The sequence below is a fragment of the Vitis vinifera genome, chromosome 17 (assembly GCF_030704535.1).
Source record: "Vitis vinifera cultivar Pinot Noir 40024 chromosome 17, ASM3070453v1".
In the NCBI taxonomy this organism is placed as follows: domain Eukaryota; kingdom Viridiplantae; phylum Streptophyta; class Magnoliopsida; order Vitales; family Vitaceae; genus Vitis; species Vitis vinifera.
The window spans coordinates 4996803-5009737 of NC_081821.1; the positions used below are offsets into that span (position 1 = coordinate 4996803).

Genomic DNA, 12935 nt, shown 5'->3' on the forward strand with positions numbered 1-12935 from the left:
CTAGTTAGTAATGATTGGTCACGGACTTGTAGCCACAAAGGTGCCACAAATAAGTTTTTTTGACAAAAAAACTTTTTATCATAACATATCTATTTTTTGCTACTAATTATACTGAAACTTGCATGCTAAAAAATAATTTTTTTTAAAAAGTCATTCTATTATCTTAAATTAATGACGAAAATCAACAATTAATGCAAATCTTCATTCCTTAAAAGTCATGTGATCGTGGGTTTACCACATAACTTTGATTGTGAGAAATAAATTTGATTTCGTAAAAGCATGCAAGTTCATTGAATGACTTAAATCAATTTAATTTGAGTTTAAAAGCTTGAAATAATGAATTGGAAAATAATTGGAGTCAGAAAGAAAGAGAAACATGAAGTAATGAAGCATTATTAAGAATTAGATACACACATGAAATTAAATGGGCAATTACCTAGAATTAAAGCTTTTGATTTGTTCTTTGTGCTATAATGCCAGTCAAGTTGGTTAGTGTTGGTATTGAGACAATTAGCACATCCCCACTGCCATTCTCTAATACACATGAAAAACGTAGATCATTAATTGGAGGAGCTCAATCCAAGTTAATTTCATCTTACTCTTTTATTCAAAGTTGAATTTGGGTTAAACTTTAATTAATTAGATTAAAATTAGATTAACTGGGATGGAGTGAATTTTTTCACAACATTTTTTAAAACTTTATTTTTTTTTTTATGTAGTTATACTAAATTGAAAATAATAAATAAGAGAATATGTTAAGATAATAATAAAAAAAATTATACTTTTGGTCAACTAAGTTACCATATAATTTTTTTATAAATAAATAAAATGAATTTATAGACTAGTTTGCAAATACCAAATGTTTTTTCATATATTTTTTAACATAAATATATAATAAGAACAAACTCATTATTCTTAAAAACTATTTATTTGTATTTTTTTCGAATACATTAAAAAACTAGCCTATTATTATCCTCAATAAACATCATGCTATTCAACTATCCATTAAAAGTCATGTATGTGTATTTAATTATTGGGCTATGTTGATGTATTGGAGTTCAATGGCATATTATCTTTAAAACCATTTTTAAAAATAGTTTCTATTTTTTAGAAAACAATCTTATAACTCGTAAAACACAGTTGGTAACTTTCTAATAGAAAAAGGTTTTTAAAACATTTATTTTAAAAATTGGTTGTTGTTTTTTTTTATAAAAAAAAAATCTTTTAAGGTATTTTCAATTTTTCTATAATATTTTGAATAATAATTAAAATATGAAAATACTTTCAAAACAATGCTTTTATAGAAAATAAACTTTAAAAACTCTTTTCATGTTTTAAGTTCTCAAATAGAATTTTATTTTTGAAAATAAGTAAGAACTATTTTCAAAAACTTTTTTAAATAGATTCTACGTCTCCATTAACTCAAGAATGATTTTCCTAATTCATTTAATCTAATCCTAAATATTTACATGGAAACAAAGGTTGGTGCATACCCTAGCACATACAACATACTTAATACATCTAGATAGACATAATCAAATCATAATTCGACAATTAAAAATATTGCAACATAAATCTCTCACAAAAGTCACTAAGAAATAAGACAACCATATCAAAATAAAATACAAACTAAAAATAATTAAAATACGAACAATCATATTTTTAATTGTCAATCATAATGTGTTAAATAACAATGGTTGCTCATCTGAGGAAGATGCTTTGTTGTAATTCAAACACGACCTTCTGAAAGATGAAGTACTATCTAGGGGGCCTGATGTTTCCATTTCGATGCATGCATTCTCTTCAAAATTTTGGTCAACCTTTAAAGATGGAGGAGACACTCTAATATGCTCTAATTCTGTGATAACCTCTTTCATTGTAGGCATTTTCCTTCCATTCAAGTTTAAGCATCGATATGTAAGGTAAGCAACTGCCATGATCTCTTCTTTCCCTCCTTCCTTTACAACTCGAGAATCAAGAATATCAAATAGACGAGACTCTTGTAATGACAAAATGAAATGTGTTGCCAAATTTTTCTCTTCTTGTGGTCTTGTTGAACAAATTGGCTTTTGTCCTGTTAAAAGCTCGACAAGAACAACTCCAAAACTGTATACATCACTTTTTTCAGTAAATTGACTTGTTTGAAAATATTCTGGATCCAAGTAACCCAAAGTCCCTTGTACAAGAGTAGTCAAATGAGTTTGATCAATAGCAATAGATCTTGATGCCCCGAAATCTGACACTTTTGCTCTATATTTATCATCTAAAAGTATATTAGTAGACTTAATGTCTCTATGATAAATTGGTATAGAACATGTTGAGTGTAAATAAGCAAGTGCCCCTGCCACCTCTATGGCAATTTGTAAACGCATTTCCCATGAAAATGGGAAGTCCGTATCTTGACTATGAATAAGTTGGAACAAGGTTCCATTGGAAATGTACTCATAAACTAATGAAGGAACTTCTGTCTCCAAGCAACAACCTAAGAGCCCAACTATATTCCTATGATTGATTTGTGAAAGAATCACAATCTCATTTATGAAGTGCTCTATTTGGCTTTCTTCAACTATCATTGACTTTTTAACTGCGACAATTCTTTCATCAGTTAACATACCTTTATAAACTGTTCCTTAACCCCCTTGACCAAGAATCCGATTCAAATTGAAGTTGTCAGTGGCCTTCTCTAACTCCTTAGAAGTGAAAATTTTTGTTTTCTCAACAGCAACTTCACCAGAAGAGATTTGTTGTTCCAACAATAGACCACCATTTCGTTTAAAAAATTGTCTTTTGAGTCTAATCTCCTTTTTTTTCTTCACTACTTTATACAACCCAATACTTCCAAGGAGTAGTAACAAAGATCCACCACCTATGCTGACACCTACATTACACAAAGGCAATTTAAAAATAAAGTCACTTTATTATATTAAATTGATAAATAACATTAACATACTAATAAAAACTTAAATTTTCTTGAAGACATAAGAAGTAAGAAGTATAGTGAAATAAAAATCATGATATATAGTCCATAGAGATAAAACTTGTTAAGTTTTGTAGACCTTAACCATACTATAGACTTTTCCCCATGGCCACGAATGAATCATATATATGGTTATATAATGAATTTTTAAGAGATGTTTTAAATATTCTACACATATGAGTTTGCCTTAATTTTTGTATTATAGAAGGGACTATTAAGGTGATCAAATTTTTGTGGAAAAAATAGAGAAAAGATGATTACTGTAAGATGTGAGGTCACCTTATAATTTTTCAAACATAATGGAAATTCTACAACGATGGAGTAAATGTAGTACTCATATTGAGAGTAAATCACTACAAATCCAATATATGGATAATCTATTTTCTGTTTTTGGTGTGTTATTACTTTCATAAATAGGGATTTACTCCTAACAAAATGATTATATAAAGAAAACATGAAAGCCATAGATTGACACAAAAACTTCTTCACGCATGATTAATATATCCTTGTCCTAGTATTTGAAATAGCATGTTCAGTAATGGTTTAGTTTTAATAATTCACATGGCGTTTTTATAATTAAAATCATGTGACACAATACTATTGGTGTTAATGTAACTTCTAAAAAAAAATCACAACAGTATGAAAGTCCTATTAGTTAATTAAACCTAATTTATCATATTATGCTTAAATAATTATTTTTTATGTAAAATTAACAAAGTAGTGAATCTTTATTTTGAAATATAAGATATATATCATGGAATAAAGAAGTGATACTAAATTACATAGTTTGAAAAAAAAAACATGTCTTTCATGTTTGAAACTATCTAAAGGGGTTAATAGATTGTTTGCTAATTGCATTTTAATTCAATAATTCAACCTCATATGTGGAAAGTAAATATTCAACCAACCACACTAAAGAACACATAGGCAAATGTGGAAAGCCCTCAAAAAACCACTTTCTTCAAGGAAAAAACTTCTAGTCATAGGTCATAAGGCAAATTCATTAAATTAGTAAAATGGTAGAAGGTTTTACCAAACTCCATACTTATTCTACCAAGGGATTTTCTTTGATCTATACTCGAAGTCCTTTCATGTCCTTCATGTGGCGATCTCAATCCTTCGTGAAGATAATACTTTGAAAACCTTTTTAGAGCATTTGACTAGTATCAATTTTAAGACATGATTTAGACTTTGAGATCTTAAGATAGTGAAGAAATATGAATAGCTCACTAATATTTCTCTCAAAATTCTCTTTGTTAGGACATTGAGCCTTATTTATATGACAATTTTGTTCATTCTAATGTTTGACCATAAAAGTCTTTTTAGATAGTGATTTACTCTTTATTGAAGATTAAGGGTTGTCGTTTGTCCAACTAGGAATTCATAGGTACATCTAAAAAGGTTTGGCTTGTGGCATTTTAGGCTCACTTGAGGTATAAAAAGGTTTTGTATCATTTTTAGACTTAAAATGTTTTAAAATGATTTTTCAAAAGAAGTAGGGATTGCTTAAGCGGATCGCTCAAGTGGTGTAAGTCCACTCAAGCGGTCATGACAATCCTACCGTGATTAGAAATAGATTTTGGATGAATTTCACTCAAACTCTATTTTGGAAACTTAAGATATAGAAACTCTTTATGGTATTCACCTATAAATATCTCCTTATAAACCTTTGACGGTTACAGAGTGAGAGAAACAAAGTGATCTCATTTTAGTTGAGAAAGTTTCATTGAGAATATCATTTTAGAGATCCTAGAGAGAGTCTAATGATTACTACTCAAAAAGTGCTATTTGATAGCCTTTAATTAATCCTTTTTAACACTTTTGAGTAGTAGTTTAGGCCTTTTAACTCAATTGACATGTTAAGGATCCTTTAAAGCAATTTTGATCACTTTGTGTAAGTTTTGGTGTTTTTGTTAGTATTTTGATCACCAAAGCAAGTCAAGAATGAGGAGAGCTATGAGGAATCTTGGGCAAAGCTTAGAATTCAATTGCCAAGAGTGAATCCGGATTGCAAGGAGAAAAAGCAAAGAGGATCAGTCATGGAGCATATTCTTGATGACAGTCGTAGCAGCCACTTTTGGAGCACTTTCTGAAGTCTAAATGATGCAAGCTATATACCATTTCAAAGCTCAGGAAGTCAACAATCCAATTCTTCAAACGGTGCGCAATTCGGAATTGAAATGAAGAAGTTGCAGCCATTACAAGCCAGACACTCTAAAGTGTTGCGGAATCAGCCTTTTGTTGCGAGAATTTCGCAGCACTTTTGTACAGTAAGGTGTTTCTCCTTCTAACGATGCACGAACCATGCCGCGAGAAGGGAGCTGGAAACTTCAAGGTGGAAGCCAACTTCGCAGCCCTATGAAGACAGCTTGGTCTTGCGAAATAATTTCGCAGCCCTCTTGGGTGTCTGCGAAATTTCGCAGGCACCACTTTTCTCCTGCGAAATGGCTCCTGAAGCCTCCCGAAGCTTGCTACCGACATTGGGATATATTTTCCATTAGATTTTTGTTGTCTAAAACCCAAAATACTCCTTGTAAACCACCAATTACATGATTCATTAGTTTTTAAGTTAGTAAAAAGGCCAAATATCTTTGTAAGAATTAGTTTGATATTAGTTTGATATAAATACCTCTCGGGAGCCTGTTCTCAGGGAGGAGTTCTTTCTGTAAACATTTGGTAAGGAAGTAAAGGTCTTTTCTTTCTACTGCCTTACCTTCTCACTTTGTATTTTCATTTTATTTCTAAGTTATTAATTCTCTGAGGAGTTTTCCCCAGAGAATGAGTAACTAAACCTCCAATTCCTTGGAGCTAAGGTTGCCGGGGGAGGTTCCAAGTGCAAGAATGCAAAGCTCTGTGGTTTTAGTTTTTAATGAAGAGGAAGTGAAATCCTTCAGTGATTTCAATGTTTTTAGTTAACTTAAAACACTTTGGAGTCACCTGGGCCAACACTTGGTAAGGCAAGTGATTTCCAACCGTGGAAATGCACTAGTTTACCCCTTGCGAGCCTCTGGTAGGTGACTTCAAGGTAGGATTTTCCGGAATTACCAACACTTGGTAAGCTTTTGGACTCCTAGGAGACATCCATTAGTTATCTCTTGCGAGTTTGTGAAGGGAAGTCCAAGGTTAAAGATCACCTTGAATGGTAAGTGCTCGTGAGAGGCATGAACCATTGCAAGTTGCATCAGTGAGAGAATTAAAGTGAAATCTAATTGAAGGAGTCTCTGTACATCACCGGTTAGAGAATTAACTATAAGTTGAATCTCTAATGCGAGGAAATGAACCATCTGACCGGAGCTATGTCTTTTGCATGAGGAACCACCCCAGTGAACCTAAATCTCCAAGGAATGCTTTTCTTCCTAAATTATTCCAAACTTCTGTTAAGTTAGTTAGTTTAAGTCTCAACCTTTACCAATCAAAGTTTGTGTTTTATTCCTTAAGCTAACCGTGAAATGAAACAAAACCAATTCACTTGGAATTGGTATCCTTGATTGCTTGCAAATCATTCCCAGTGAACGATCCTTAGAGCCACTATACTATAGTAGCTTTGTATTTGCTACCCTAGTGTATGGTGTTATAGGTATAAATTTTGTTGATCACTTCCTCAATCAAGGAGCACCAGCTGAACACAAATCAGCTGAGACACCAATTGGGCATGAGTCATCTAACGTGTTACACAATTCTCGATCTCTCATTCAAAGATTTGATATTTGATTATTGGATTGAAGACCATTGTCCATTGGAAGTGGTTGAAGGATCTACTAGGAAACAACAGGAAGTTGTTGCGTCACGGATGTGAATCAAGTTGTAGGTAAGGTAAAACAGTTAGGTAAATCTGTGTAACTTGATTTCAAATGGTAGATTTAGATTAGCGGTATTAGACTTTGTGGTTTTTTATCTTAGTGTAGGGATTTTCCATATAAAAATCTTGTGTCTCATTTCATATCTTAATATTTTTGTTTATATTCTAATTAATTATAATGATTATCTTTGATTGATTTGTTGGGTTGTTATTAAGTTTGTTAGGATGGTTATTTTAGTAGTTATTATTTGATAATTGTATTATTTATCTCTAACTAATCATAGGATATTTCTAAAAGGTAAAAATCAATTTTTTATGTCTAAAGATTTTAGGTATAACCCATTTAGTTATTTGGGATACAATTCAATATCAAGTCTGTGTCCTAGGTTGGTATCCAATTCAACCTCACATCCAATTCAATTCAACCTCCTCTCCTTTTAGGTGTGTGTCCTAGGTTGGTATAGGTAGAATTCTAACAATATTTTTAGGAAGTTTAATAAATGAAAAGTTGTGATCAATAAGTAGATAGAAACCAAATCAAGTGCTTCAAAATATACAATGGTATGGAATTTGTGAGAAAGAGTTCAATGAGTTCTACAATAATGAAAGTATTGTGAGATACTACACAATCAGGCATACTCCACAATAGAATGATATTGTAAGATAGATGAATGGAGCTCTTCTAGAGAAGCACAATGTATGTTTTCAAATATTCCAAGGCTCTTGTAGGAATTTTGTGTCATAGTAGTTAAATCAACTTGTTATCTTTTGGATGTCCTTCCAATTTTTATTGATTGTAGGACTCATGAAGGGGTATGGTTTGGTTCTCCCACTAATGATACAAATTAATATATATATATATATATATATATATATATATATCTTAGTTATTCATGTGCAAGTTGGAACTAAGGATAAAGAAGTGTATATTTTTCATATATGCAAATGGTGTAAAAGATACATGTTGTTTCAAAATCCTCTAAAGTTCTAATTAGTAAAGATGTGATTTTAATGAGCTCGCTATAGTAAGTCCTAGGGAAAAAAGCAATTTGATATAGAAAGCAATTTCTTGATATTAGAGAAAATGTGGAGCTTGAACATAGGAAATATAGGCCAAAAGAATTCAAAAAATTGAATAAAGAAAAGGTGTAAGATCTTGATGATAAAGAAAATATACCATAAGATCACAACAATACATTTTGAAAACACAAAAGATGAGGCAAATTAGACCACTTTAGAGGTATGCTAATGATGATTTTGTTGCTTATATACTTAGTGTGGAAGACATTAGTAAAATGATCACTATAGTAGAGAGTACAACAGACGTGTAAACTTAATTTGCCCTTTTGTTTGAACTTAATTAGCGACTACATTATCAAAAGGCCCTTTAAGGACATGGGAATGAAGTGACATAGAAAACTTTCAAATCAATTTGAAGCTTAAGAATTTGAGTCAAGGTGGAGATAATTTCTTATGAATAACGATAATAAAGAATAATAATAAAGAGAACAAAAAAATAAATAAATAGAAAATACAGAATAATTTGTGTGGTTCAATTGAAAACCTATATTCATAGACGAAGATGATAAAAAACTTTCATTATTGTTCAAGGATTTTACAATCTTAGAACTTTTAAATCTTAAAACCCTAATTACAATTTTTTTAAAATGACTTTTTCAATCAATATCTCTTCCTTTATTTTTCTTGATTACATAGAAATATTTCATTTGGAGAACCAACCGCCTAAATAGAAAAAGAAACTTATTTCTACAAGAAAATCTTATAATAGGATAACACCACATATATATCATAATAGAACTTTCCAACAATTATACTTATTATGATAACACCATATAAATTTTCTTCTTCTTTAGAGCTAGACATGGCATAAACATCTAGCTATCTTGCTTGACAATTATAAAAAATACACTAATATGGGTCAGTTTATTTTTCATGATCCATTGAGGAAATTTTGCCTTGGTGATATAGATGGAGATATATAACCAATTTTGGCTAATGATTCTATATAAGCGTGCTTACATAGTGGGGCTCATTCAACAATCTTGTTGTAACAAATAGGACTCGGCTTAGGTGGGGTTGAAATGATCGATCTCATGCCTCCCAACTTTTTTTCTGGTTGGAGGAATCAATACAAGCTCAACCTAATCCAATTCTAATTATTAGAAATGATTAATAAATAGTTTCTCATAACTTTAACGTTATGTTTGGCTCCCGAAAAATTTGAAGGAAAATGTAAAGGAAAGAAAATAAAAATAAAAATAAAAATAAAAATAAAGAAAAAATAAAATAAAAATAAAAAATAGATTAAAAGTCAATAAATTATTTTTATTTGTTATTTCAAATTCATTTTTCTTATTTTAATTCATTGATATAAAGATTAAATAATTTAAAAATTTATAAGTTTCTGATTAGTTTTAATTATATTTTATTTTCTTTGATATTTTTCATAAAACAACCAAACATGAAAAAATCATTTTTTTTAGTATTTTCTTCCTTTCCTTAGTATTTTCCAAAAATTAAATGTAATCTATATCTTCAATGAAAAAAAAAAAAAGAAATGATGGTAACTTACGTCTAGAATTAAGTTGGCAACATGCCAATGTATACCAATAACTCGATTAAGACCTAACTTAATTACTTCCCCCACCCCCTCCACGCTTTTTTTTTTTTTTTTTTTTTTTTGTCATTTTGAATTCCTTTGTTATGATTTTTTAAGAGGGTATCAAAATAGAGAAGGTGTTTTTAATGATGTATTAAGAAGACATGGAAATAAAGGAGATGTTACCTAGAATTATAGGTCTTAACCTATCCTTCGTGATGCAAGAGTACTCAATATGATACTTTCGATAACTTGGATCGTCAAATCTGTAACGATAATCACATGTTCCCCGACAGTTGGTGCATTCTTTGACAACTAGAACACCAAAGAACATAAATAATATTGAAATCCATTAATAAGGATTTAGAAGGTATAAACCAATATAGTAGAAGAGGAATTATCGATTGAGTTTGAAATTTGTTAATTTGATAATTTTTTTGTAAGTGTTCGATAAAATGATCTGATAAATAAATTTATTTTATTTCACACATTCTAAGGCTAAAAGTGTTTTTAAAAAACACTGTGAAATGAATTAATATAATTAGATTAATAACTAATATGTTTTTTAAGTTTAATAATAGATTTCAAATATTTTAAAGTTAATAATATTTTATCATAGTATAAAAGAAGTAAAAAATAAAAATTTAAAATTAATTTGAAGTCTCTAATGAGATATACGACACTTTTGTATCTAGATCATTTAAATAAAACTTACAAACACCAAACCCCAATGCCCAAAATTTTGTGCACCTAGCAAAGTTTTGTCTATGTAAATTGAGAAAGACTTTAAGCTTCATAGCCTAGGGACATGAAATTGCATCCAGGGAACCAAGAATTACAACCTATGAAGAAAGAAGGGCATATCATGACATCTAGGTATTATAATGGGAAAAGTGAGATTTGATTCACTAATATGAAAATATATGAAAAAAAAACCTCAAAAATTTTAAATTAGTGTTATCTTCATTTATTTAAAAATAATTTGAAATGTATACACTTTTTAATGAATCATCCAATTATTTTCAAAAATGCTCATTACTAGTCATGTCATCCAAATCAATTAACAACTAGACTCGTTTATGTAAATATTTCCATTCTTTTTAAATATTTTATTATTATTATTATTATTATCATTTTATTTGAAAAAAAAAATTCTCTAGAAACATTATAAAGTAGGGATTTGAAAGAAAAAATAAGTTTATTCTAGTATTAATAAGTTAAAAATATATTCATATTCTTGATAATAAATAAATCAATAATAAATTTTTATTTATTATAAAATATTAATAATTATTTAATATAATAGAGAATAAAATTTGTTTGTAAGAGATTTTCAAATATAAAATGTTTTACAATATGGTCGTACTTTGATATATAGTATAAAAATAAATAAATAAATAAATATTTTATATTAAATAAATTAATCATAATTAAAATAATTATATATTATTAAATTATTATTTATTATTTAATAAATAACCTTATTATTTTTTGAAATCGTAATTATGATTAAATAAGATTTGTTTGACAATATTTCCTCTTCAAATTCTAGGAAATAAAAAAAAATATTAATCCTATTTAAATAGGATATTTTTTTCACAATATTTCCTAAACTTTTAAGAAACTAAAATAAGAATCCTAGGAGATGTTTGTTTCTGAAAAAAATCTCAAATAATAACATAACAAAATAATAAATAATAATTAAAAAAATATTAAAATGAATTAAAACATCTAGTTGTCAATTAATTTGAATGACATGACAAGTAAAATAACATTTTTTAAAATAATTTGGTAACTCATTAAAAAGTGTATGAATTTCAAATTATTTTTAAATAAACGAAGATAATACTAATTTAAAATATATGAGTTCTTTTTTCCCTATATTTTTATGTGAGTGAATCAAATCACATTTTTCTCTATTATATTTGATTATCAAAAAGTATTAAAAAATTATTAAAAAAATACAAAGAAAAAAATAAAAAAAATGAAAATTGATTAGAAATTTATACATTTTTAAATCATTTAATTTTTATATTAAAGAGTTAAAATAAGCGATAAATTTAAATAATTTGTTGATTTTTATTTTCCTTCAACTTTTGGTATCTACTAGAGGAAATCATGGGTTACAGCCGATCAAGAAAGAAGTGCATACCATGATCACATCCCTTGGGAAGATAAGGGTTGCCTTCGTGACGCAATGGGCAGCTGCAAGAATAATGAACATATAATCCCATCATCGGGTTGTAGTACGCGATGCGGTTACAGTCAGAGCTGGCGTTGTCCCCACTTTTTGTCTTCCACAACAATGATAACGGAGCATACTTCACTCTTGTAATATCCTCAGGTTTTGTGGAGTTGTGAGAAAACCAGTGTCTATCCACCAAGAAGGCATGGGTAGTGGAGTTAGAGTAGTTGTTTCCTTCACAGCCTCGGGTAAAACCCACAAGGTAGTTATTGCGATAGTAGCTATCTGTGGATAGAATTGGGGTTTGGCAAAAGTTGAAGCCATTGCGGCCTTGAGCAGGATAACTATTATTGCAAATGGAGGTGCAGTCTGCCCAGACATTCTCATGATCCATGAGTTTTGCTTGGCCACAACCCAACACCACGAATATATTATCGAGCCTCGAGAACAGGAACGGGCTTTTGTCCAGATCAATACTTGGCTGAGACGTGTTGCTCTCCCCCTGCCGCTGATCATAGGAAGCTATGGGACTATTAACTTCCACCGTTCGGTGTTCCAGTGATACATTCAGCAGCTCCAGGTTGAGTTTAGTATGGTTTAGAAAGGGCTTTTCAGCACCAGAAGACATATTAACGCTGCAGTTTACTGAGTACCACACGTTCAGATAACAGCTGTCCCCGATCCCAAATGGGAAGGGAATGGTAACGTTTCCGCATCGATACCGACAATTTGGCTTTACCATATATTCATCTGGTGGTGATGATGCTTTAGCTGTTAGGCATAGAAAGGAGATGATCAGCAGAAGACCCAACTTCATAATCATTTTTTCTCTGATTTTGGGTGTTTTGGAATACAGAAGATGATCAATGATATGTATAAGAGGAATGAGGAAAGAACTCTATCCTGCCATTTTCAATTGAGTTGAGATCAACTACCATTCAAAAGATATTTTCCAAAAAAGACAAAAAAAGAAAAGTCAATTTCCCTATCGTATGATATCACAGGCGTGGAAGGAAAATAAATTTAAGTTTTTTAAAAAACAATTTTGTAAGGCAAAATTTTTTTAACTTTTAACTTAAAAAAAAATGGTTTTTTTTCTTCTTTCTGTTTACCACCTTTTTCACATTATTATAATAGCCAAATCTAATTTTTCATATAATATAAAACCATCTTCATTTTTCTTTAAATTTGGGATAAGTCTTATTTTAACTGTTTGTTGGACCTATGGATCAAATGATGAAATGGGTCTGACATGATTGTTAAAGGCTTCATGTTATTTTCCTGTTATTATTCTTTGGTTTCCTCTGTTTCTCTCGGGACGTACATGCTCGGCTGGAAATGATCATGAGAACAG

At 29.9% G+C, this 12935-nt stretch overlaps 1 protein-coding gene across 2 annotated transcripts; it reads right to left on the reverse strand.

Moving 5' to 3' along the window:
* Positions 1 to 1667: 1667 nt before the first annotated feature.
* LOC100262756 (wall-associated receptor kinase-like 22) lies at positions 1668 to 12418 on the reverse strand. 2 transcript variants are annotated; one of them, XM_059734152.1, is made up of 3 exons: positions 11549 to 12418; positions 9583 to 9711; positions 1668 to 2878 (listed from the first exon to the last, which is right to left on the reverse strand). In XM_059734152.1, the coding sequence occupies exon 3, from the start codon at positions 2610 to 2612 to the stop codon at positions 1674 to 1676; it is 939 nt and encodes a 312-aa protein (XP_059590135.1). In that variant the 5' UTR covers positions 2613 to 2878; positions 9583 to 9711; positions 11549 to 12418; the 3' UTR covers positions 1668 to 1673. The 2 variants fall into 2 exon arrangements, with proteins under 2 accessions (XP_059590135.1, XP_059590136.1); XM_059734153.1 differs by lacking the exon at positions 1668 to 2878 and having other exon boundaries at positions 9472 to 9711.
* Between the last annotated feature and the right edge of the window lie 517 nt (positions 12419 to 12935).

Excerpts from the sequence above, each read along its gene's own strand:
- LOC100262756 (XM_059734153.1), bottom strand. The coding sequence starts at position 12,404 with ATGATTATGAAGTTGGGTCTTCTGCTGATCATCTCCTTTCTATGCCTA. Across the intron at positions 9,712-11,548 it reads TCCCAAGGGATGTGATCATG|TTGTCAAAGAATGCACCAAC; the intron begins GTATGCACTTCT and ends TTGGTGTTCTAG.